This window comes from Delphinus delphis, chromosome 2 (assembly GCF_949987515.2).
Source record: "Delphinus delphis chromosome 2, mDelDel1.2, whole genome shotgun sequence".
Lineage (NCBI taxonomy): Eukaryota > Metazoa > Chordata > Mammalia > Artiodactyla > Delphinidae > Delphinus > Delphinus delphis.
In genome coordinates, this window is record NC_082684.1 from 84,786,311 (window position 1) to 84,812,675 (window position 26,365).

At 47.0% G+C, this 26,365-nt stretch overlaps 1 protein-coding gene, 1 long non-coding RNA gene and 1 other non-coding gene across 3 annotated transcripts in view; all 3 read right to left on the reverse strand.

The window, feature by feature from the left end:
• Positions 1-26,365, reverse strand: part of LOC132420524 (uncharacterized) — a 35,674-nt gene that overhangs the window by 5,192 nt on the left and 4,117 nt on the right. Inside the window, exon 3 of the long non-coding RNA XR_009518380.1 lies at positions 1,288-1,462. This is a non-coding gene — a long non-coding RNA (uncharacterized lncRNA). The remainder of the gene's footprint in view (positions 1-1,287; positions 1,463-26,365) is intronic.
• On the reverse strand, positions 8,666-10,941 carry RHOV (ras homolog family member V). The gene is made up of 3 exons (XM_060005014.1): positions 10,604-10,941; positions 10,345-10,403; positions 8,666-10,146 (listed from the first exon to the last, which is right to left on the reverse strand). The coding sequence occupies exons 1-3, from the start codon at positions 10,809-10,811 to the stop codon at positions 9,703-9,705; spliced, it is 711 nt and encodes a 236-aa protein (XP_059860997.1). The 5' UTR covers positions 10,812-10,941; the 3' UTR covers positions 8,666-9,702.
• On the reverse strand, positions 21,982-22,054 carry TRNAA-UGC (transfer RNA alanine (anticodon UGC)). The gene has a single exon. It is a non-coding gene; the product is annotated as a tRNA-Ala (tRNA).

Consider the following 26,365-nt stretch of genomic DNA (forward strand, 5'->3'; position numbering starts at 1 on the left):
GGCCCATGTTAGCATAAGTCTACCCTCATAGGGACAAGGCTCCTCGGGGGCAGGGATGGGGACTGGGTCTTATTTATCTCAGTATCAACTGTGCTAGGATCTGCTTGTGCATACAAGGTATCCCACAAATGGCTGTTGAATAAAACAGAGGCTGATCAAGCCGTGGAGATTAAGAAAGAGCTTCATGAAGGAGGTATAAAATGAGATGAGCAGGTGGGCGTGGGTGTTCCAGGCATAGCAAAATCATAGTGAGCAAAAGCTGGGCAGGGGAGATCATGGGTCTTGTTTTGACTGGGGTCCAGCAAGCTGCTCAGCTTGTCTCAGACCTTGAGAGGAAAAGCTGGGCGGCTGGTGGGTAGAGGTCACATTGGTGGGCACTTGGGGATTTGAACAGAGGGACAGGGGAAGGGGTAATCCAAACTCGGCTTTAAGGAGTATAGAGGTCACAACTAGAGGTCACGACACAGGGAGAGGGGAAGGAAGAGGATGCCATACCAAGTAAATCAGGGAGAGTAACCTGTGTGAAGTACACAGTAGATGTGCAGTAAAGGCTAGTTGGCAAGGTTGCATGCTGGCAGCCAGTTGGGCTGTGACCCAAACAGTAGTTTAATTTCTTTAATTAGTTACTAACAGTTAAAGAGTCAGGAAAATTTATTTTTTTTAAATCCCATATCTCTAGCTTCTTGTGAAAATTTGGGAGACTGGCAATGGGGGCCCACATTCCTGCAGCAATTTAGGTCTTAGGTCCTCTTGAGCGCCTCAGGCTCTAACTCTCCCCATCCACCCTGCCACTCCCAAGGTTAGGTGCTTGCCTGGGCCCTCCAGGCAGTTTTATTCAAAACCTATTGGTCCCAACAGTTCAAACAAACAGGGACAAAAACTGGGTTGTTTCTCCCAAACCCACCCCTGCCCACTTAAACAAAAAGCCCTGAATGAGGAGTGGTTTGCCCTATAGCACAAGACCGCTTCCTTCCCCGCCACCGCCACCGCAGCTAGACTGAAGCCTGGGAAGGCACTGCTCAGCTCCCCCCACACCCCACTCCAAGGGTTGTGGTTAAATGCACCACCTAGAAACCCCAAACCCGGAAGCCTGCTTCAGCCCTGGGAGTGGCCCAGACTCCCCCGCAGGCTCTCCTTCCCCACCTGCAGTAGCTCCTGGGGTTCCATCAGCTGAGCCCAGAACAAAGAAGAACAAGAAAATAGACTGGGAAGGAAACTGAGAAGCCCCCTGTCACGAGGCTAAAAAACAACCACTTTTTTTACACAAAACTGGAAAAAGATATTTACCCAAATGTCCACAGTGTTCTCTTGTCGTTGATAAAATTACAGGTGGTTGGGCTTCTCTGGTGGCGCAAGTGGCTGAGAGTCCACCTGCCCATGCAGGGGATATGGGTTCGTGCCCCGGTCCGGGAGGATCCCCGTGAGCCATGGCCGCTGAGCCTGCGCGTCCGGAGCCTGCGCTCTGCAATGGGAGAGGGCACAACAGTGAGAAGCCCGCATACTGCAACAAAAATAAAAAATTACAGGTGGTTTTTACTGTCTTCTTTTTGTTGACCTGCATTTTAAAATTTTTCTACAATAAATATTTATTGCTTTTGTAATATGAAAAAGGTGTTTTTTGAAGAGGTATTGAGATCTATTTCAGAAAGAAACAGATCATCAGACGAGGAGCTCCCAGGTGGGATAGAGACCATGGAGCTGGAAAAGGAGAGATAGCGTCCTAAGCGTTGGGGAAGGGAGAAGCTCTGAGACTTGGTGACTGACTGGCTCATGCAGAGGGAGAAGCTGAGTCAGTGGGGCCTTCAGGTTTTCTGTCCTGGGAGCCTGGCAGTGCCACCAATAGAAACAGGGCTGACGGGAGGGGGGTGGCTTCAGGAGAACCAGGCAGAAGGTGAGGGATCATCAGGTACCAGATGGAGGCTAGTTTTATTGATTTTATTGCGGGTTACTTAGTTTTTGTTTGCTTTTGCCTAGCCTTACTGGGGAGGGATTTAAAGGCAGTTTAAAAGCATCTATAAACTATGAGATAACCTGAGTATAAAGTAGGACCAAGATTTAAAAAAAAAAGAAGAAGGAACATAAAATAGGGCTAGGAACAGGGCAAAAACACACGTGTCTTGTAGTCTTTGGGCCACACACTTAGCTCTGTGTCCCAGCTGTGGGTGCATACTGGTGAGGCCCCCAACACTCTGGAGGTGAGCATGTGGGCCTGGTGAAGGGAACGAGCCATGTGAGGGTGAAACGGAGGAGTGGGGAGATTACTGGAAGAGAGAGAGAGCGGACCCAGAGAGGAGAGCAGAAAGTGAGGACAGAGGCTCTTCTTGGAGGAAGAGGAAGCAGAGGAGGATTAGTCGGAGGGGCGGTGGGAGACCCAGGAAGAGAGAGGCTCAAAGGCGAGGGGTTTCAAAGCCTGCCAGGGTCAGGAAAGGAGGATGCTGGGAATGAGGAGCCAGCTGACCATATGAATGGTTGAGGAGCCAGGTAGGAACCTAGAGGGGCAGGGGGCAGAGTCGGGTTGGAGACTGTTGTAGAAGTGGGGAAGGGAAGGAGAGCTGTGGGTAAGGAGAGGCCCGTGCTGCATTTCAGGCCTGGAGGGAGAGGCTGAAGGTACAGTGACAATGGAACACTGATGGAGTACAAAGGAGTACATTGCTGCCCCACCAGCTCACTTGGGGTTGTCTTCCCAGTGGATTTTCTCTGACCCACATACCCTCTCTTGCGTGATCCTCTTTGCAACCACTTTATGACCTCAGGTTAACCAGGCCTCCAGAAACCCCATAGTGGTCTATGAAAAGCAAAGGGCTTGGACTAGATGGCGAGATCCTTTCTATCCCAAAACTATGGTTACAGGTTACAGGCTCTAGGATCCCCTGAATGCACAGCTCGGGGAGGCTGTCAGAGCCAAGCTGTTGAGGCCCAGACAGGGGCAGTGACTTGCCCACAGTCACACAGCCAGCGGTTGGGGACAGAGTGGATTGGGAGGCCTGAGCCCCAAACTTTTTGCTCTGACGTCTCATCTTCTCCAAACAACCAGACTCTTGGGTTCAGTTTCTGCCCTTTGTCTGGAAGTGGGACAAAGGAGCCAGGAGCCAGGCCAAGAAGCTGTCAGGGCTGTTCCCAAACCTCAGGAGGCTGGGATCCCGAGGTCCACACCCAGGTAAACACAGGTCAGCGCTGATACCTCTCACTTGGCTCTTGATAGTTTCCTCCAAATCAGTTCCCCACTATTATCTTGCTTACTCCTGCAGGCCCCCTCGAGCCAGGGAGGGGCAGAGAGTACTAGCCCCACTTCAGAACCGGGAGAAACTAAGACAAGGAAGAAGGCAGTAATTTGCCCAAAGTCACCCTGCGAGTCAGGGATAGGACTGGAATAGGAGAATCTGTGGGAGGGTCCAGTGGTTAAGCCTCCGTGCTCCCAATGCAGGGGGCCTGGGTCCCATCCCTGGTCAGAGGACTAGATCCCGCATGCCAAAACTAAGACCCTGCGTGCCGCAGCTAAAAGATCCTGCATCTGGCAATAAAGATCCCATGTGCTGCAACTAAGACCCGGGGCAGCCCAATAAATAAATAAATATTTTTTTAAAAAAGGAGAACCCATGGGAGGTGGGGTGGTCAGCAGAGCACACGGCCTGTTGGGCAGGGGTGGAATGGTGCCATAGGGAGAAAAATGCACACAGCCTCGGGAATCGAGGGTCCCCTGTCTCACCAGGACAGTGATCTCGCCATCCCAGGAGGGAGACCTCTGAGGACAGGCTCTGCTCGCTCCCCAACTGGTGCGGGGTCCTGGGGGTGGGGAATGGAAGATGGGCAGAGGCAGCGGAACATGGTCACAGAGAATACAGATCTGAGGGGGAAACTAATCTTGGGTCAGGCTACTTGCTTTTCTGCCAGATTCAATGGGCCTCAGGGAATCCCTATGCAGCACAGCGCCCAAGGCTCCCCTGCTGCCCCTCACTGCCAAGGGGCCAGGGAGTCATCTGGACACCTGGGGACAGAAGCAGATTGCTGCAGGCAGGGGTCAAGGAAGCCACAGAGCTGGCCAGTCAAGGAGGCCAGTGACTGGCTCTGCCTTCCAGAGGGGTTATGTGTGGGGTGATCATAAACCCAGGTTATTAATAGAGTTCGCATACAATCTTAAAACCATCCTGAGTCTGACAATGAATTCCATTGTCATCCCAATTAGGGAACAAATCTGTTCAGTGGAGGAAGCCTTGAGAACATTCCACTAGGAGGGCAGGCCTGGTTCAATGCTAACATCTCTCCTCACATCCCACTTCCAGCCCTGTCTCCCTCTGCCCTGCTCCCAAGCCTAGGAAAACCTAATCTGTCCCGTAAACTATGCCTCCCAGCCCTGCCCTCTGAGAGATCCATTTCTAGGGGGCAGAACCCCCCAGGTGACACAGCAGAAAGAAGCCTGGACCCAGGGTCAGGACCCAGGTGCAAGCCCCGTCTGCTTCACCTTGGTCATGTGGCTCTGTGCTTCAGTCTCCTCATCTGAAAATTGGAGCTAATAAGAGCTGTCTGGCCCATCTTGAAGTTCCGTTGTAAGAATGGAAGGCGATAATGGAGGAGACCAGGCTGCCTAAGCATTGCCATGTACAGGGACAGAAAGCGGTGGTTTCCTGGGACAGCCAGCACTGCCCAGGCCTGGGAAGCCACTCCCTACTGTTGCCATAGCATGACTAATGTGGCTCCTCGGCCGGCTGAGTTCCGCTCCCCAGAGGATTTGGCCCAGGCCCAAGGAGGGCGCTGACAGTGCAGCCCTGCTGGGAGCTAGGTTTCCCGGCAGTCAGGCACAGTGGGCAGGTCTGACCTGTGAGAGCCTGGTTCCCGCCTGGGGCCTGGGCTGGTTGCAAAAGGGGCCGGTGCTCCTGACGCAGATTACTCTCGGTCTCACTCACTCTCCCAGGCTGGTTCCCAGGAAAATGAAGAGCTCAGAGGGTGTGTCACCTCTGCCCTGGGCACCACTCTGCTCCCAGGGGGAAAGCAAGCCAGGCCCAGCTCCCTCAGGTGTGCACACACTTACACACCGGTCTAGCACGCATGCCCAGAACAAAGATGCACGTGGAGAGAGACCCCTCACACAGACCCACACAGAACTGAATCTGGGCACACACAGACACATAGACATACAGCCCCCAAGAAACGAGGTCCAACCCAGATGTGCACCCACAGGCACGGAGAACAACTCACACACCCGGACACACACATAGAGTTGTGTATAATACACACTCCTAAGGCAGACATTGTGTGGCTACACAGACATACACGTTCAGAGCTATACACATCTCACCTAGACACCCACATTTACAGACATGGATACACAGACTTGCACATATATGGAATGATCCAGAGGTTTGCACAAAGGTAAAACCCACTTGAAATACACAAGAGCAAAAACAGGGACACAGAGGAATGTACATGAAAACCAATATGTCATATATACACACCTTGTCATCAGTATTTATTGAACACCCACAATCTGCTAGTCATGCACCAACAGAAAGAGCCCCCCACGAGTCACATAGACACAGAAACTCAAGTTCCCTCATAAGTGCCACTTGGGATTATATGGGGGGCCTGTCTCCAGGCCAAAGATGAAGGACATTTTTTTCTGTAGATGGTCACCAACTCATGGTGGAAAAAATAATCAACTGTGGATATAGTCTCATTTATAAAAGAAAAAAACTATTTAAAGGAAAACAACCTAAATGCCCCCAATTGGGGATCTAATTGAAGAAATTATGGTCAGGGTGAAATAGGAAACAAACATACATATATGGTTATAGATTCTGGTCAGAGTTAATAATGACATGAAAAAACGGTTAAAGTTTAAAAAAAAAAACCCAAATACAGAATTGTATATACAGCATAATCACAAGAAATATTTCAAAAATATGCATAGAAGAGAAGACTGAAAGGAAGTACATCAAAATATTATTACTGGGCTTCCCTGGTGGCGCAGTGGTTAATAATCCACCTGCTAATGCAGGGGACACAGGTTCAAGCCCTGGTCCAGGAAGATCCCACATGCTGCGGAGCAACTAAGCCCGTGCACCACAACTACCGAGACTGCGCTCTAGAGCCCGTGCTCCGCAACAAAAGAAGCCACCACAAAGAGAAGCCCGCGCACTGCAACGAAGAGTAGCTTGCGCCCGCGTGCAGCAACGAAGACCCAATGCAGCCAAAAATAAGTAAATAAAATTTAAAAAAAGACTATTAGTACATTTTCAATCTTCTAGTTCTTCAGATTTTCCTATTTTTCTATAAGCATTTATTATGGAAAAAGAAAACAGACATTTTAAAAAATCAGCTAAGAGTTGGTTACAGAGATATTAAAAATAATTTACATTAATAAGCACTAATGTAAGACTGAATATGTAAGAAACATACACTTATCCATTTAATATAATCAATGTTCCTTTAAATTTAGATTCAAGAGCAGAGAAAGCAGGGCAAAAGAGGCAAATGAAAGAGAGATAAAGAGGTAAAAACAGTCCCAGAAAAGTAGAGAGAGGACACATTATAGAGAGAAACAGAAGCAGAATGAGACAATGGTTTTGGAACCAGAGGTAAATCCCTTTTGCTCTGCACGGGCTTGGGCCCCCGTGCCTCAGAGGGCCTTTCCAGCAAGCCATTGCTCTTTAGGGCTGTCTTCAGGCCTCAGTGACACAAACCTGGAGATGGACTTTATCCTCAGGATCCCCTACAGGGCACACTGCTTGGCTTTTTTATCTTAGGCACTTAATGGCCAGCAGCAAACATTGCCTGAGCTCAAGACCCTATGGGAGCACATGGGCATGAGTAGGACTTTTTCTCTGTCTGTTTAGCTGGAGAGATGTAGCCTGAGCAAGTGACCAAATTCGGTGTCCCTTCAATGTGCCAAGAGAGCAGTGCGGACAGTAATACAGGTCCTGGAGAAGGGGAGTATTGATTGGAAGATGGTTAAAGGAGAAACAGCGCATCTGGGGGATTGCGGGGGTGGGGGGAGGTGGGGGCACTTTCTAGAGGATTTGGCAAAAGCAAAGACTTGGAGTCAGAAGTAAAAAATTATTGGGGATCAGGGAGTGGGGATCACTGGGACAAGCTGGCCTTGTCCGGGTTGGTGTCAGATTTGAGGTCCTGAGTGCTTAAATGAGAAGCTGGGAGTTCACTGCAGGCAATGAGAGGTACTAACAGTCTTGAGTCAGGGAGGTGCCAGAGGATAAGGAAGCAGCGCTAGGGGGACTGGAGTGGGAAGTGGCAGTGGCAGAGATGTAGGAGCGAGGCTGATAAGGCTCAGTGACCCAGCAGGAGAGGAGACATAATGACATGGATGTGCTGGTACCATTAGAGAATTAGGGAAGTAGTTGGAGGTGGGGCGGCCCAAAGATCACCTAATGAGGCTTCCTCCCCTGACCCATGGCACCTCTAAGTCCCCTTGGAGCAGTTTGAAAACCTCTAATCCAGAGCCTTGAGTGTTTCATTTTGCAAATGAGGAAACTGAGGCACAGAGAAGGAAAAAAAAATTGCCTAAGGTCATGGTTGATGCTAGAGCCTGAACTTGAACCAGGAAGGGAGTGTGTCAGGCTGGGTTGAGGTAACGGCAGGCCACGGAGCAGGGGTGTGAGACCCCCATCAAGACCTGTCTGCAATGGTGCAGCTCAGCACCTCCACCTGAGGGGGCAAGGGGACAAAAGGAGACAGGTGGCTGGAGTTCTGGGGGGTGGGCCCAGGTGGGACAGAAGTTGGACAGTCTTGGGTAAAACTAAACTTGGGGATTATTTGAGGTTTCACTTGGCTAGGGTTTCTGTCCCTCAGCCATATGCTGTTTCTCACATACACAACTTCCTGCAGAGGGAGCTGCGCAGGGACAGAGTGCTCACCTGGCCCATTAGTTGCCTAGCAGGTGTTCCAGGTGTCCCAGGAAATACCTCTCCACACGAATAACACTTACCCATGTACCTACTCTGGAGTTTGCAAAGTGCTCTTGTAGCCACTTAGTAACAATATCTCACTTGCGATATTACCGTTTTTCTCTGAGCCTCTTTCCTGATGGGTAAAATAAAGTGGTGCCCCGCCCCCCACAAATGTGCCCATTAAAGTTCCTTCCAGCTCCAGTTCCAGGGAATGTTCTCTGGATCCCTGCTCTTCTCCAAGCCCTCAACCAATGAATGCTCACTCTCAAAGGATTTCTGGGACCAATCTTCTATTTAAGTTGTTGACAACTGGCATCCTGACCTTCACTGGGTCCTTATGTGGACTTTGAGTGCTAAGGCTGAAGACTGGGTCCAACCAACTCAAGTCCAAAAAGTTTGGCCAGTGGTTGAGGTTTAAGCTGTATATGGGGGTCCTTTCATGCTCAGGGTCTGAACCAGAGGGCCACTCCAACCTGAGACCCTGGGCCCTGTGGACTGTTGGAAGGATCAGAGCAGGAAGGTTAGAAGGCTCAGGATTGCCCCAGAGCCCAGCGCTGAACACTGTGCTCTAGAAGGAAGGAGGAGAGGGGAGGGGCACCACCCGCCTGGTGAGGTCATGGGAAAGCAGCTCTGGCGCTGACACCTGGGGAAACCCGTTTCCAGGCTGCTTCCCACGCTAGCTTTCCTGGGAACCAGCTAAGCCCCAACCGGGGAGCCCCCAACCCACCCCCCCAGTCCAGTTCCCATCACACTGTCCCATCTAGTCCAGCCCGCACCTTTCGATCTAGCCTCATTCCTTTGGTACTCAACCTGCCTCCATCCAAACTGTTGGGCCTTGAGGGACCAGTGTGCTGACTCCTGCAGGAAATGACACAGACAGCAGCTTCAGAAACTTAAGGCTTTATTTGCAGACTCTGCACTGCCTTATCTTCTAGGTTGTGACCTTGGAGAAAGCCCCTTCTTTCTTCAGGCTCCAATTTGCAACTCCTCCCCTCCTCTTGCTGGGCCTTGTCTCTCACTTCCTGCCCCACTCCTGGCCTAGCCAGTTTGGGCAGTGCCTAGGGAGCACTGAGACCCAGCTCTTCCCAGGGACCAGCCCTACCCTCCCTGGCCTTGGGGGTTGAGGACAGCCCAGGTGGCAGCCTTGCTCCTCAGCTGCCCCACTTCTCTGCTCTCCTTCTTTCTCTTCTTCCTTCCAAGCCTAGCCCTCTCGTCTGCCTCCTCCTCCCCAGCCTGCCTCCAGTCCCAAGGCTCCAAGCCTTTACTTTCGGACCCCTCTCAATCTCTCACTGACCTCCGTCTTACCCAATCCATCCTAAACTTCTCTCCAGTTCAGGGCCGGATGCCTTCCAGCCCTCCTAGATGCCCAGCTGTTCCCCAGGCTCTTCCTCATCCCTGTGCCAAGGAGCAGGTGGGGACCACCAGGAGTGGTCCTAATTCAGCCAGATTGACCTGAGGGCCCATGAGAAGAGACTGGGTATTGGATCCCAAACTGCTTGGAGGGAGCTGACACTGTTAGGATCATCCCATGAAAATCAAAGTACTGGGATTTCTCTGTACTTGAGAAATCCAAGTCAGAGAAATCCACAGAAATCCAAGTCAGAGCCTTCCCTCCTCCAGGCCCTAGGCTCACCCTGGCACATAAGAGTGGGCAGTTGGAGGCTGTGTTGCCACAGTGTTCAGATGGGAACTGAGTCCCACGGGGGTGACGTGGCCCTGCCAGCAGGTCCCTCAAAGGCTCCGTGCTCCAGGTTCTAGAAGTCTGTGGCCATTGGCCTACTGATCATTTTGCTGCCACAGCTCTTCAAACAAAGCAGAAGAACTTCTTCCAGCGGCAGCGGGAGAGGGTGCGCACACCTTTGGCGTTCAGTTTCTTCTCCAGCCGGGCTTTGTGCTCAATGGCACTGAGAATGGCCAAGTCAAACACCTCCTTCAAGTTCTTCTGCGTCAAGGCAGAGCATTCCAGGTAGCAGCAGGCCCGGATCTTCTCGGCCAGACCCTGAGCCTGGGGTTGAGGCACGGGGCCTTTCCGGCCTCCCTGGTCCAGCTGAATCAGTACATTGACATCGTCCCTCAGGTCGGCCTGCGTGCCCACCAGCAGCACGGGCGCCTGGGGGTTGTGAGTGCGGATCTCTGGCAGCCATTTCTCTGTGATGTTTTGGAAGGAGCTGGGCTGCACCACGCTGAAGCAGACCAGGAAGACATCCGTATCCGGGTAGCAGAGGGAGCGAAGGCGATCAAAGTCTTCCTGGGATGGAAAGGCCAGGCCATTAGTAGGCTTATTCCCTGCCCCTGGACGCGGGAATCCGCTTGTCACCTGAGGTTGGAGACTGAGCCTCGTAACTAAGGGCCCAAGGCCTTCTCCATTCCTGATGGATCTGGGGTCCTCCCAGCCTCCAGCCCACCTCACCCCAGACCAGCAGAGGCCGCTCCCGACTCCTCTCACCTGTCCCGCTGTGTCCCAGAGCTCAATGCGCACCGGGGCTCCGTCAACCAGGACTTGCACTGCAGAGGAGGAGCAGGGGAAAGTCTGAGTTACAGCGTCCAGGATCCCACCAGGCCTCACCAGCGCCACCTCGGGGCCTGCTCCCGTCAGCCTCCCCGGCGGTTTCAGTGCAGTCGGCGCCTCAGCGCCAGCGCCAGCCCCAGCCCCGGGTGCACAACCCCACCCCCGGCCACGCGGCCGCCGGGGCCGTTGAAATTACCGGAGAAGGTGTCCAGCGCTGTGGGCCGGTAGCGCGCGGGGTACCCATTGCAGGTATAGCTGACGATGAGGCTGCTCTTGCCCACGGCGCCGTCGCCCACAAGCACGCACTTGATGCCCAGCTCTGGGGACGCGCTGCCCCGCCGCGACGGAGGGGTCGGGGCCCGGAGCGGGGACGACTCGGCCTCGCTTAGCTCCCGCGGGGGCATGGCCCGCTCCCGGGACAGCCGGGTACCAGGCTCCGCTGTGCTCGGTGAAGCACGGTCCGTAGGTTGCCTCTGACTGAATCTGCCGAGACCCGGCTCACACGCCAGCAGCTAACCGTGGGTATATGTGGGGGCCCCGCCTACCTCATCTGCATATCCCATGCGTGCCTCGGGCCCCGCCCACCCCCCAGGCCTCCTCTAGGACCTCCCACTGCAGCGTACCGCAAGAGGTCAGGCAATCTCACACCCCAAGAAAGAGAGGCAGGCCAAAAAATGACGCTCGGAGAATCACACAGGTACGAGGACAAAGACTCGCCCAAATGAGGCAGATCTAGGTATCTTGGCAGAGAAAGATATCCAGGATTTATTGTTAGGAGGAAGAAGCAAATTGCAGAACACATAATGCAGCATGTTCAAATTAAACCTTTGTTCAAATTAAAACAAGAAACTAGACATGTTTGTACGAGTATAAAAAAGTCTGGGTAATAAGTTTATTAATTAATGAATTATTTTTTTAAAATACAGAGATCATGAAGAGGCCGAAGATAAACTCAGGCGTGAACTCAGCAGGCAGGAATGTAACGACCCCCTTCCACCGAAGAGCATCCTCTAGACTCAGCCTGAAGGCAGGCTTTAAACACCTTCACTCTGCTCCTCTAAAGGAACTCAGGGTGCTGGAGAAGCTAGCTGGGGAGGATCTTCAAGGACAGTCCTCCAATTGAATATTTTCTAAATCCCCAAAGTTCCTAATATTATCTTCATCATCATCATCATCAAAAGCACATAGTAATTAACTATTTGCTGACGCTGTTCTGGGCCGCCCACTGTCCTTGCCTTAGGAGTTTACAGACAGAGACAAGATATCCCAGGTAGCCCTAAGAAGGTCACCAAGAGAGCAAGTGAAAAATAGCCTGATGCTAATTTCATCTCTTTATTGCAGCCACACCAAGTGACACCAGGCCCAGAATCCTTTCTCTGAATTCCAAGCCTGTACAAAGATCTCAGCCTACACAAAGATCATTGAAAACACCTCATTCATGAGTTGTTGAAGGGAGAGTGTTGGAGGCAGATAGGGCAGTGAATATTAAAGAAAAGAGATAATCCAATTTCTTAAACAGTTGGTAGTATAAAAATCCCTAAGTCAAAATCTCTAAATCTCTTGAAAAAAGTCTCAGGACCCCTGGTTTTTATTTATTTTTCTTTTTTTTCCCCCCACTGTTGGTCAAAAGTTGAGGACAACTAGAACATTGCTGATTTAACCATTTAAAGCTTGACTGTGGGGAAATGGTAGGATCCCCAGTATCCACTTCTGCATCCCAATGTCTACATCCTGCATTCCCTATGTCCGAGTGTCTGGGGATGCTAATAACCCCTAACTATAGCCCCCAGTGACTTCTCAGACACATCCACATAAGTTTATTCATCTGGCAAGTGAAAGAAGCCTCAAAGTGTTGTCTTGCCATTGTATAACCCAGGAGGTCTAAAAGCTATTCTTTTTGCTCTCCTGGAAAGGGAGGCAAGAATGGGGATTTGAAAAGACCTAGACATCAAGAGACGTGCCCCAGTATTCCTACTTCTTCAGCTCATTAGCTGTGTGATTCCTGAGAAATCACTTGCTCCATCTCAGCTATAAAATGCCAGGTGAAGCATATTTATTTCTTAAAGTCCTTCTGGTGCTAGCAATCTGTTATTCAGGGAACCTGGGGAAGTTGCCTCAGCCCAGGTGTCTGGGACAAAATTAACACACACACACACACACACACACACACACACACACACACACTCTCTCTCTCTCCCTCTCTCTCTCTCTCTCTCTCTCTCTCTTCTTCACAGCACTCTTGTCCTTTTACTCAAGCTTTAATAGTTTTATTGTAGCTGAATTTGAGGGTAATCCTGTTTAATTCTTTCTGCAGGTAGAAGGGGTATAAATAATACACAAATACACAAATGGGGGGAGGTATCAGCTGGCTATGGTTAAAGCCCTAACTTGGCCTGCAACAGGCCATTCTTCACTGGCCCCTTGGGTGGGGACACTTTCGAACCTAGGTCGTTCTGTCAGAGCTGGTTTAGGGACAGTCTTGTCAGCAAGAGGGGGAGGGAGGAGACAACCTGGGGAGCTGGTGAGTCATCTATTTCTCAGCTAAGGGCTTGTAATTCTGGCTGTTGCTGCTGGGAGAGTCCCCTCCCGAGAGTGGCTTGAGTCTTATTCCTGCCCACCTGACGGATTGTCTGTCCCAACTTCCAGTCAGATACACATTTGCTAAGACTAAAACGACGCCTTGACTTTCTCCTTGGAGAAATGATTGATTTTAGGATTGGAGTAGGAAATATACAAGAGGAGCCTGGGAACATTTTGTAGCACAGAAAGTAAGGAAGTGCTAAACAAACAAACAAAACAACAGGAAGGTGGAGATAAATTAGAGGACACAGGGGCCAACTGAAAGAGCTTCCAAAGGCCAAATCTGGGACAATTGGAGCAACAAAATAAACCAGTATTGGATTATAACCCAAAGTACAAAATAAATAGCTGCTAGTCTATTCTGATATAAATGATTGAATACATAAATAAATGGAGGATAATAGCCAAATCTCCTGTGAAGAATTCCAAATAATGTATGTAGATATTCCACCCTCAAGGAGGAGTGTAAACCAGCAATTTTGTGGGCTGTGTATAGTGACTTCCTTGCAAAGAGGACAGTCTGAAAAGGGTGGGGAAATAAATAACTTTACAGTGGAGAATCCTGACAAACGCTCCCTCAAGCAGGTGATCAAGATTAAGATCAACATTGATAAGTCAAGTTGATAGTATGTACCCTTGATGTGATGTGATGAGAATGACATTTTACCTCTGAAGAACTCCAGCCTAATCATGAGAAAAACATCGGAAAAGTTCCAACTGAGAGACATTCTACAAAATGCTGGCCCAGTACTCCTGAAAACTGTCAAGATCATCAAAGACAAGGAAAGTCTGAAAAACTGCCACAGCCAAGAGGAGCCTAAGGAGACATGACAATTAAATGTAATGTGGGATCCTGGGTGGGATCCTGGGGGGGATCCTGGGAGAAAAAGAGGACATTAGGTAAAAACCAAGGAATTCTGAATAAAATATGAACTTTAGTTAATAATAATATACCAATGCTGGTTCATTAATTGTGACAAATGTATACCATACAATGTAAGATATTTATAATGGGGGAAACTGGGTGTGAGATACAGGGAAACCCTGTGCTATCTTCTCAATTTTTCTTTAAATCTAAACTGTTCCAAAATAAAGTGTATTAAAAAACAAAAAAACTGAGCTTCCCTGGTGGTGCAGTGGTTAAGAATCCACCTGCCAATGCAGGAGACACGGGTTGGAGCCCTGGTCCAGGAAGATCCCACATGCTGTAGAGCAACTAAGCCTGTGCACCACAACTACTAAGCCTGCGCTCTGGAGCCTGTGAGCCACAACTACTGAGACCCTGTGCCACAACTACTGAGGCCCACGTGCCTGGAGCCTGTGGTCCGCAACAAGAGAAGCCACTGCAATGAGAAGCACGCGCACCGCAACAAAGAGTAGCCCCACTCGCCGCAACTAGAGAAAGCCCACACGCAGCAACAAAGACCCAACACAGCCAAAAATAAATGATAAATAAATTTTAAAAATTAAAAAAAAACTAATAAAGAAAAGTATGGTACTGGAACAAAAACAGACACATAGATCAATGGAAGAGTATATAGAGCCCAGAAATAAACCCTTGCTTATACAATCAATCTACAACAAAGGAGGCAAGAATATACAATGGGGAAAAGACAAGCTTTTCAAAAATGCTGCTGGGAACACTGGACAGCTACATGCAAAAGAATCAAACTGGACTACTTTCTCACACCATATACAAAATAAACTCACAATGGATTAAGACTTAAATATAAGACCTAAAACCATAAAACTCCTAGAAGAAAACATGGGCAGTATGCTCCTTGACATAGGTCTTAGTAATATTTTTTTTGATCTGTCTCCTGGAAAGGGAAACAAAAGTAAAAATAAACAAATGGGACTACATCGAACTAAAAAGCTTTTGCACATGGCAAGAAACTATCAACAAAACAAAGACTGCCTATTGAATGGGAGAAGATATTTGCAAACAATATATTCGATAAGGGGTTAATATCCAAAATATACAAAGAACTCATACAATTCAACGAAGAAAAAAACCAAAACAAAACAACCCGACTAAAAAATGGGCAGAGGACCTGAATAGACATTTTTCTGAAGAAGACACATGGATGGCCAACAGGCACAAGAAAAGATGCTCAACATCACTCATCATAAGGGAGATACAAATTAAAAGCACAGTTGTCAGAATGGCTATCATCAAAAGACAACAAATAACAAATGTTGGTGAGAATGTGGAGAAAAGGGAACACTTGTGAATTATCAATTGGATTGTAAATTGATGCAGCCGCTATGGAAAACAGTATGGAGGTTCCCCCCAAAATTAAAAATAGAACTACCATATCCAGCAATTTCACTTCTGGGTATTTACCTGAAGAAAACAAAAACAATAACTCGAAAAGATACATGCACTCCAATGTTCATTGCAGCATTATTTACAGTAGCCAAGATATGGAAACCACCTAAGTGTCCATGATAGATGAATGGATAAAGATATGGTATATATGTACAAAGGAATATTACTCAGCCATAAAAAAATGAAACCTTGCCATTTGTCACAACATGGATGGATCTACAGGGTATTATGCTAAGTGAAATAAGTCAGAGAAAGACAAATGCCGTATGACCTCACTTATATGTAGAATCTAAAAAACAAAACAAAACGAAATAGGGACTTCCCTGGTGGTCCAGTGGCTAAGACTCCACACTCCCAATGCAGGGGGCCGGGGTTCGATCCCTGGTCAGGGAACTAGATCCCACGTGCCGCAGCTAAGACCCAGTGCAGCAAATAAATAAATACATAAATAAATATTTAAAAAAATAACAACAATAAAATAAAAAGAGAGTCGTAATTACAGAGAACAAACAGGTAGATGCCAGAAGGGAGGAGGGTGGCAGGGAGTGAAATACTGAGGGGATTAAGAGGTACGAACCTCCAGTTATAAAATAAATAAGCCATGAGGATGTAAAAGGAATATGGTCAATAATATTGGAATAACTGTGTGGCAACAGATGGTTACTAGACTTATGGTGATCATTTCATAACATATGCAAATGTCAAATCACTATGTAGTACATCTGAAACTGATGTAATATTGTATGTCAACTGCATCAAAAAACCCCCAAAAACCTAAGCCCTAAGTTAAAAAGAATTAGCTAGCTTAGGGAGAGTGTAAGATTAATAAAATAGTTTTAATTAGCAGAAAAACAAAACTAAACTAAAACGTGGCCCTGACATTGAATCACGGCAGTCATAACATTTTGTTTCCAAAGTGTCCAACACAAGGTGTAAGGAGCTTTAGACTTGTAAAAGTGCTTTAGTTTGCCCTATCTCACATGGTACCCAAGTGCAATTGCTGGGGTCTGTGAGGGGTGTTGGGGGAGTATACAGGGGCCCAGAGAAGTTAGGGGACTAGCCTCAAGATCAAAGAAGCTAGTAAGTGGCAGACAGTCCCAGAACCAGCAATCCACAGGTTCACACTCAGGTATGGTCAAACTCTTAGGCATTTCTGTTAAGCCCATATCTTATTTAAAATTACTGCATACATTGGAATACCTACAGCAAAACCTCAACTCAGTAAGAATAAACCAAAAGAAATCTACCCATACCCCACCACCGTGATTTTCCTATTGCTGAAAAAGGGATTAACAAAAAAGAAAGAGTTTACTCAAAAAGTTCAGTGCACAGGCTCTTTGTGAGTGAAATGCACCTCATGTAGTCTTTTTCTATTTCTTCTGCATACTCCACTCCAAAGCCTCCGAATCAGGCTTGCTACTCAGAAGGAGCCCAGAGACTCAATGCGCAGGTCAGAAAGCTTTGAAATAAAAAGAGGATGCAAGAAAAAGAATTTTATATCTAACACTTAATTTCTTTGTCCATCATACTTCAATAAACCTGGGAAGAACACTACTTATTTACCAACATACTGATGATAATACAATAATTAGGCTACACACTCACCAGGCTTTTCAGTTAATTAATTGGGTTTTTCTCTACTCGGTGTACTTGTGTCCTGGGAGAGAGTTGGCGGCAAAGTCAGCGGCCTGGGCTGAGTCAGCCTCCTGGTGCCAGGGGAACAGGATCTTGCTAGTCAGCCCTCCAGCCCCTCCATGCCATCTGTCTCTAGGATCAGGCTGCCTCTGGGGCTTTGGCCCTGCCCTGCCCACTGTCCCGCATCCAGCCTTGCTTAGCCTTTGCTTCTCCCTGTCTTTCTCTCCACCCCGTCTCCATCTACCTGATCCCAACTGCTACTGCCCCCCTCAGACAACTCTTTCCTGCCCAGACTCTGCACTCAAGCCCTGGCCAGTATTTTTTTCTTTTTCTTTTCTTTTTTTTAACTGCCTTCAGGAGTTGCCAGCTAAAAACGTTCATGTAAAAGAACTCCCCTCTCCTTTCATTAACAGAGTTCCCCTTCTAACTTCCTTATTTCTGACCACGTAGCACAATTCTCTCAAGCTAATGAATTGGAAGGAGTTGGAGCCGAATACTCTCCAAACCTTCCAATGCACTTGGACTCCCTCCTCTCCATCCTCCTCTGTCCTCAGTCCTTTTCGTGAAGTACTTGACGCCCCTCTTCCTTTTAGCATCCCTTGCCCAAAGAATCACCTCCTGCCTGCCTCCCTGGCTTTGTTTTGCTCATTTCTAGTGCACTCAATCTTCCTAAGACAAGTTTATTCTGTCACCCTCCCACTAAAAAACCTATAGTGAATCCCTGTTTGCCATTGGATAGACTGTACAAGTCCCTGCTGGCATCCCACAGCCTCTAATTACAGTATACCCCCAGGATGGGATAAATAGCCACTGAAATAATCCTTAAGAGAACTTCCAATGATGTAGGGAAATGTTAAAAATAGTGTTAGGGCTTCCCTGGTGGTGCAGTGGTTGAGAGTCCGCCTGCTGATGCAGGGGACACGGGTTTGTGCCCCGGTCTGGGAAGATCCCACATGCCGCGGAGCAGCGGCTAGGCCCGTGAGCCACGGCCGCTGAGCCTGTGCTCAGCAACGAGAGAGGCCACAACACTGAGAGGTCCGTGTACCGCAAAAAAAAAAAAAAAAAAAAAGTTAAATGATACAGAACTATATAAACAGTTTGAGCCCAGGTATTTTTTTTTTAAAGTGTATAGTTAGAATAAAAGAGAGTCCTATATGAAGGACATAGACCAAAATGTGGAGAGTCATTGCCATTGGGTGGGAAGCCTGATATATAATGAACACTAAACACATGTTAGCAATTAATATTATGTTGCTTTATCATCATTTTCTCTCCTTTTTCTACAATGAACATGTTATTTTACACCAAAAAAAAGTTACTGGGCTTTCCTGGTAGTGCAGTGGTTAAGAATCCACCTGCCAATGCAGGGGACACGGGTTCAATCCCTGGTCCGGGAAGATTCCACATGCCGCGGAGCAACTAAGCCCGTGTGCCACAACTACTGAGCCTGCGCTCTAGAACCCATGAGCCACAACTACTGAAGCCCGTGCACCTAGAGCCCATGCTCCACAACAAGAGAAGCCACGGCAATGGGAAGCCCGTGCACTGCAACAAAGAGTAGTCCCTGCTCACCACAACTAGAGAAAGCCCACGCACAGCAATGAAGACCCAACGCAGCCAAAAATAAATAAATTTTACAAAGTTACTGAAATTAAAAAATATATTTGTCGTATATTTAGAAAAAAAAGAGGAAATGCACCAACATGTCAATGACTACCTCTGAATGGCAGAATTATGAATAGTTTGTTCTCATTCATTCCTTCATTCCATGAGGTTCTTTTCGAACCCACTGTGGGGCAGTCACTGTGGAAAGTGCTGAGTGCACGTGGATGAACAAAACAGGCCTAACCTCTTTCCCCACCTCGCTCTACCCTACATTAACCTCCCTTCTCTAAACTCATTGTCTGTTTCTCTCACTTTGAGAACGTTATGTGTTTCCTGTGTGCATATCATATACTTCAAGCAGCTGGGAACAGGGAGGGTCTCATACAACTTCTGGCTCTTACTGCCCCAGTCCAGTGGCATCCCACTTAGGAGGACTTATTAACTCTTTGTGGAATGAATAAATGAATGGGGAGGCATGATTTGCCAAATAATAAAGAGACTGATAAGCAGGCAGCCCCACCTTCCCTGATGTCACAAGCACTTGTCCAAATGGCCAAGCCCTGGGTTCAGCCAAATCCTCAGTTACTTCTCCTCAAAGACTGGCTCCACTGGCCCAAAGCCTCCTCTTGAATAGAAGTTGGGGCCTGAGACCACCGAGGTCCACTCAACTCCCTGGGGTTAACGCTAGAGTGTGTGTTTTCCTTTGATGATGAGGATGATCATTATGAACATTAGCAACTTTACAAAAAGAGGACCCAATAAACAAGCATTCAATTAATAATGACATCCAAATTCTCTTCTTGACATTGCTTATATAAATTCACATTTTACATAGTTTTAATCAGGGATGATATTTACATTGTTTAACAACTGGTATGGCTGCAGAGAGATGCTAGTCCTTGTGCTGGAGCAGCTTTTTAGAAGATCTTTAGTGTGCCTGATATTAACCCTTTAGTGGCTGGCTCCTGGGGAAGAGTGATGGGGAGGGGTACACTCAGGGAAGTGGATTTTTTTTTTTTTTTTGGCCACATCATTGCGGCACATGGGCTCTAGAGCACGTGAACTTAGCTGCGACATGCATGTGGGATCTTTGTTCCCCGACCAGGGATCGAACCTGCGTTCCCTGCATTGGAAGGCAGATTCTTAACCACTGGACCACCAGGGAAGTCCTGGAAGTGGATATTTTAACAACTGGTGTGGCCACATCGGTGTGTACCTGCTGAACTTCATCAGTCTGGCTGGGTTTGGAGTGAGTGTGAACCAAGCAAAGAGGGCTTGGAAACAGCCTGAAGAAACAGCAGGAATCACGCCCAGAAGGGAAAGAGTCTGGTCCATTTTGGAACTAAAACTATCTCAGCCTGGCCAAGGAAGAGAGTGGTGAGAAATGAGCTGGAGAGGGAGGCAGGAGCCCAATCCAGGTCACATCACAGCTTTTCTTTTCCTTCGGGGTTATTTCACTGGGGAACAGCTAGCCTAGGGTGACCAGGACTAGGGGGTATCCTGGAACACAGAACTTTCAGTGCTAAACCCCGGAGGGCTGGTCTCCCTAACTAGATCTCTTTTTCCTCCTGTTAGTAGGTCCAACCTGCTCTTCAGAAAGACCACAGCAATTGAAACTAGAAACAGAGCAGGATTTTCCAAACCACCATGAAATCACCTTTCACTATTTTTTGTAAAAGTGCTGATAGAAAGGTACCGGGTTTTGTTCACATTTAAGTTTGTATAAAGCTAGTATTTCTCAATCAACTTCCTTTCCCTGCCTTTATTGCAAATTACGCTTTTGTTAACAAGAGACAAGATAGCTTGATGGCTAAGAGCGTGGGCTCTGGGCCAAAGCACCTGGGTTGGTATCCGGGTTGTGTCCCTTAATAACTGTTGTCTTTTCTGGGCCCCAGTTTCCTTGTCTGTAAAATGGGATTGATTAAAATAGTACCTGCTTCATAGAATGTTGTGAGGATTAAATGAATTATGGAGAATGCTCAGAATAGTGCCGGTACAGAGAGAATGCTCTGCAAGGGTGCACTAGTGTTATAATTATCTTCCTCTGGGACAGGGCAAGTTTTTTCAGATGAAGTCATGGCTCCACCTGAGACTGAACAATACAAATTTGTCAGATAAGGTAGATTCGGAATTTCTTCTTCTGTGACCCAGATAGGGAACACAAAAAGTCATCATTCTAATACACTGGTATTGTTATTATCTTTATAGGTGAGGAAACTGAATCTCCATTGAAGTTAAGTGACTTGCCCAAGGCCTCACGGCTAAGACTGAGCCAGGATCGCAGAACCCCGTCTGTCGCCCCACCATCACCCCCGTTTCAGTCCTCCCCTTAAGAATGGTGGGCTATGGGGACTTCCCTGGTGGTCCAGCGGGTAAGACTCTGTGCTCCCAATGCAGGGGGCCCAGGTTTGATCCCTGGTCGGGGAACTAGATCCTGCATGCATGCCACAACTAAGAGTTCACATGCCGAGACGAAGATCAAGTGTGCCCCAACTAAGACCCAGCGCAGCCTAAATAAATAAATAAATAAATAAATCTTGAAAAAAATAAAAGAGTCATGGGCTACACCATCAATGGACATGGTTTAGGAAGACATGATATATGTATACACACACACGCACACGTGCACACACACACACAATGGAATATTACTCAGCCATAAAAAAGAATGAAATATCGCCATTTGCAGCAGCAAATGGATGGACCTAGAGAATATTATACTTGGTGAAGTAAGTCAGACAAAGACAAATATTATTATGAAATCACTTATATGTGGAATCTAAAAAATAGTACAAATGAATCTATATACAAAACAGAAACAGACTTATGGACACAGAAAACAAACTTACAGTTACCAAAAAGGAAGGGGGGCAGGGATAAATTATGAGTATGGGATTAGCAGATACAAACTACTACACATAAAATAGATAAGCAACAAGGGTTTACTGTATAGCACAGGGAAATATATTCAATATCTTATAATAACCTATAATGGAAAATAATCTGAAGAAAAAATATATATAACTGAATCACTTTGCTGTACACCTGAAACTAACCCAATATTGTAAACCAACTATACTTCAATTTTTAAAAATACAAAAAAAAAAATATTTTTTTTGTATTTTTTTGTATTTAATAATTATGGGCTACAAACCATGCTATCTATTGTTTTATTATCTTTTGTCTTATAAACTCTAATATCCATTCTGACATTTGGGCAGAGATCTTTTGATTTTTTTAATTTTTATTTTTTGAAAAATATTTATCTATTTATTTTTCTGTCTATCTTGGTTGCACCAGGTCTTAGTTGTGGCATGCGGGATCTTTAGTTGCGGTGTGTGGACTCTTAGTTGGGGCATGTGGAATTCCTCTTAGTTGCGGCATGCAGACTCTCTTAGGTGCAGCATGCATGTGGGATCTAGCTCCCCAGCCAGGGATCGAACCCAGGACCCCTGCATTGCAAACGCAGAGTCTTACCCACTGGACCACCAGGGAAGTCCCATGGGCAGAGATCTTTTTAAAATTTGATATCGCAATCAACTCTATTGAGATATCATTTACATCTAAAATGCACCCATTTTAAGCGTATAATTTAATGAGTTTTGACCAATGTATCCACCTACATAATCAACACCACCACAATCAATACACAAAACATTTCCATCTCCCCTAAAAAGTTCCTTCTTGCTCCTTTCTAGTCAATCCTCCACCCCCATGCCAGGTCCTAGGCAAACACTGATCAGCTTTCTGTTGCTAAGGTTTAGTTTTTGCGTTTTAGAATTTCAAATAAACAGAAACGTGCTCTGTGTACTCTCTTATGTCTCACTTCTTACACTCAGCCCGTTTTTGAGTTTCATTCATGCTTTTGTATGTAAGGCTAGTTTGTTCTTTTTTATTGCTGAATAGTATTCCAGTGTATGGATGTACCACTATTTGTTTATTCTCTTATTGATAGACATTTTTAAAATAAATTTATTTATTTTATTTATTTATTTTTGGCTGCGTTGGGTCTTCATTGCTGTGCGCAGGCTTCTCATTGCAGTGGCTTTTCTTGTTGCAGGACATGGGTTCTAGGCACGAGGGCTTCAGTAGTTGTGGCACACAGGCTTAGTTGCTCTGCGGCATGTGGGATCTTCCCGGATCAGGGATCAAACCCATGTCCCCTGCATTGGCAGGCGGATTCTTAACCACTGCACCACCAGGGAAGTCCCTCTTATTGATAGACATTTGAGTTGTTTCCAGTTTGGGGCTATTATGAATAAAGCTGCTATAGACATTCGTGTCCAAATCTTCATGTGGACTATGTTTTCTTTCTCTCAGGTAAATACCCAGGTATGGAACTGCTGGGTCATAAAGTCAGTGCATGTTAAGTGGCTGTGAGTCATCACACCATTTTATATTCCCACCAGCAATGGGCTCCAGTTGCTTCACAGCTTCACAACACTACATATTAGTGGTCTTTTTGAACAGTTTGGATTTTACTGTTGTTGTTGTGTTGTTACTCTTGTTCTTAATGTAAAAATCTCATTACTTTTAAAAGTTTGAAAACAGTTTCTGCAAGAGGCCACGTGGATGAGTACAGAGGCAAGTTTTATTCAGACATATGCAGTGTGATGGCATGATATAAATGCACATTAACGTGTCAAGTCATGCATTAACTCAGCAGGCACTTCCCAAGTACTTACAGTGTCAGGTCTTATGATCTAAAAGGTTGGAGACAGGATGAGGGCTGGTTGTTAGATTTTATTGGGTTTCGCATAATCAGAGAAGGCTTCCTGGCTGAGGCATCTTTTGAAATGTATCCTAGACTAAGGGATAGATAAGGAGCATAGAAACTGGCTTGGAGGCAGTGCCCTGAAAACCATTATTCCCTGGGTGCTGTCCCCAGGTGTCTCTAAATGGACTGTGAGAAGGGTTTGGCTTTCAGAGAACTACAGACTGTTAGAGATGGTCTAGTTCTACCCTCACCAGTTACAGTTGAGGAAATACAAGGAGTTCAGAGGGGCCAGGTGACTTGTTCAGCAGCATCTGGCTGAGTTAGCTTCCATATCCTGAGAAGAAGGGGGTCTGGAGAAACAGCCCGGGAGGGTGGTGGGGAGGGCAACTGCCAGCCTGGGAGGGGCTCCTGGAAAGGTGGTGCTGGTCCAAAGCATGCACCCCACCCAGACTCCCAGACTCCCTAGAAGTGTATAAAACTGTAGGTACTGACAACTAAAACTTTTCATCTTAAGACCACATAGCTGCAGAGAACGCCACTTGTAGCATACTGTGAATAGTAATGCTTAAATAAAACTATGACCTCATTCTTTTACATATACACATTGGAATCTAAAATACCAAAGGAGTTTGATATTCTAACACATCCATTTAAAATAATGTGAACAAGCTCTCCTTTAACAGCTGGAAAGTTTATGTTATTTATTTTCTCTTTCAGTGCTCCCAATCTTACTGTAACGTATGTTATGACTGAAAGTTTTATTGGTACCTTATCCTAATTGGGTGTAATTAGTATATACATTTTTTAACGTTATAATGTTATATATCTGGTGACTTTGAGGCTCTAAGTCTTAACATTGTTTTCTTTTGAATTAAATTATCATTATAATTATTCAACTCATCAAAACATAAATATATTACACATTTTGATATAGTTACACATAAAAAGTAAAATTATACAAGAAATACATTTTTTTTTTTTTTTGCCGTATGCTGGCCTCTCACTGTTGTGGCCTCTCCCGTTGCGGAGCACAGGCTCCAGACGCGCAGGCTCAGCGGCCATGGCTCACGGGCCCAGCCGCTCTGCGGCATGTGGGATCTTCCCGGACCGGGGCCCGAACCCGCATCCCCTGCATCGGCAGGCAGACTCTCAACCACTGCGCCACCAGGGAAGCCCAAGAAACACATTTTTTGATGAGATGCATCAGGCTCTTTTGGTTTTGTTTTCAATCAGTTTATGCATTCATGGATAGAATGCTTGAATGCGACAAAGTTCAGCATCAATTCTCTTACGTTTTTGTTTTGTTTAATGTAAGTGCAGAGAAACCTTGTTCACATACATCTTTAGACGGGAATGGAAGGAGGTTTGGTATAGCAATATTACTTGATTATTTGACTCCCTTCCAAATTATATGCCAAAAATATTAGCAATTATTTTTAGTGATGTTTTATTTATTTATTTTGGCTGTGTTGGGTCTTCGTTGCTGCGCGCAGGGCTTTCTCTAGTTGTGGCTAGCGGGCGCTACTCTTCATTGCGGTGCGTGGGCTTCTTGTTGCAGTGGCTTCTCTTGTTACAGAGCACCGACTCTAGGTGCGCCTGCTTCAGCAGTTGTGGTTCGCGGGCTTCAGTAGCTGTGGCTTGCGGGCTCCAGAGCGCAGGCTCGGTAGTTGTGGCTCGCAGGCTCTAGAGTGCAGGCTCAGTTGTAGCACACGGGCTTAGTTGCTCCGCGGCATGTGGGATCTTCCCAGACCAGGGCTCAAACCCGTGTCCCCTGCATTGGCAGGCGGATTCTTAACCACTGTACCACCAGGGAAGTCCCTGTTAGCAATTTTTTTTCAATTAACTAAAGTTTCATTAGGTTCTCAAATCGTATTCGAATTAGCGAATTAGAAACCGTTCGATGTTTTCTTGTCACTTGGTCTTTATTCTCTTTGTGGGAACACCAACAATAATTCCAGTAGTCTCTTTGCTGGGCTCCTGGAAGATTTTTATGCCCTGAAGCAATGTACTATGGGGTGGAGTGGTTTCCAAGTGGATAAGACCTTGCTCCCAGGGGCCGTCTCCTGATGGTCACTTTTGGCCCAGGGAAACTCTGGACACTTATTCCCTTAAAACTATTTGGTGTGCTCTCCTTGGGACCTGTGAACCCCAGTGTGAGGACCGCTGACCTGAGGATGCCTTCCATACCCCTAAGGACCTGTGAACTCCAGTTTAGGACCACTGACCTGAGGATGCCTTCATTTCCCACCTAGAGAGGTGAAAAAAGTGTCCTATCCCCTCTCACCCAGTGGCTTCTCTGGGGTCTTCACAACCCTGGAAGGTGGTGGGAAGAAAGAGGGCAGGCTGAGTCTATACATGCCTTGGGCAGGGCTTTGTCACTCAGTGAGAGAAGGAATGACAGTAACAGGGAGGGGAGAAGGCTTTTTGAGAAATGGGACTATTTTAGGTAGATTTGGAAACATCTGGAAGGGAATCAAACAGGAAGAAGAAGAAATTTACCTCTTACAAAGGGTTGTAAAGAGGTGTTCTGAGTGAGCCAAGGACCTTCTTTCTTTCAGCATATTTTAGCAGAAGCCAACAATGTGCCAGCCCTGTGGCAGGAGGAGGTCTGCAAGTCACCTGTCACTGCCTTCAGCGAGCTTATACTGTACACAGTTGGCCCAGGGAGGGGGACGGAAGGGAAGAAAGTGGGAGGGGGAGGAAGAAGAGGGGGGAGGGGTAGGAGGGGATTGAGGAAGAGGACAGAGAGGTTGGGGGGGAGAAGAGAGGGAGAGAGAAAGAAAGAGAGAGAGGAGTTACTAGGCAGTTGTAATGCAGGGAGATCATAATGTGGGGTGATCAGCACAGAGGGCTGAGGGAGCACCCAGGAGGGGCCCTGATCCTGGCAAGGGGAGGGGTACCAGGGAAGAAGCCAGTCTGGAGGGAGCAAAACCAAAACCTAAAACCAAATACTCAGGTGTCTGGAGGGGTGGGGTGCATTCTGGGAATATCCTTAGATCAGCACTGAGAGATAAGAACAGACCTGATTGGGTATGAGGCAAAGGACTGCTCTGTTTCCTTAATAAGTCTTACAGCTCTCTTTCTCTCCC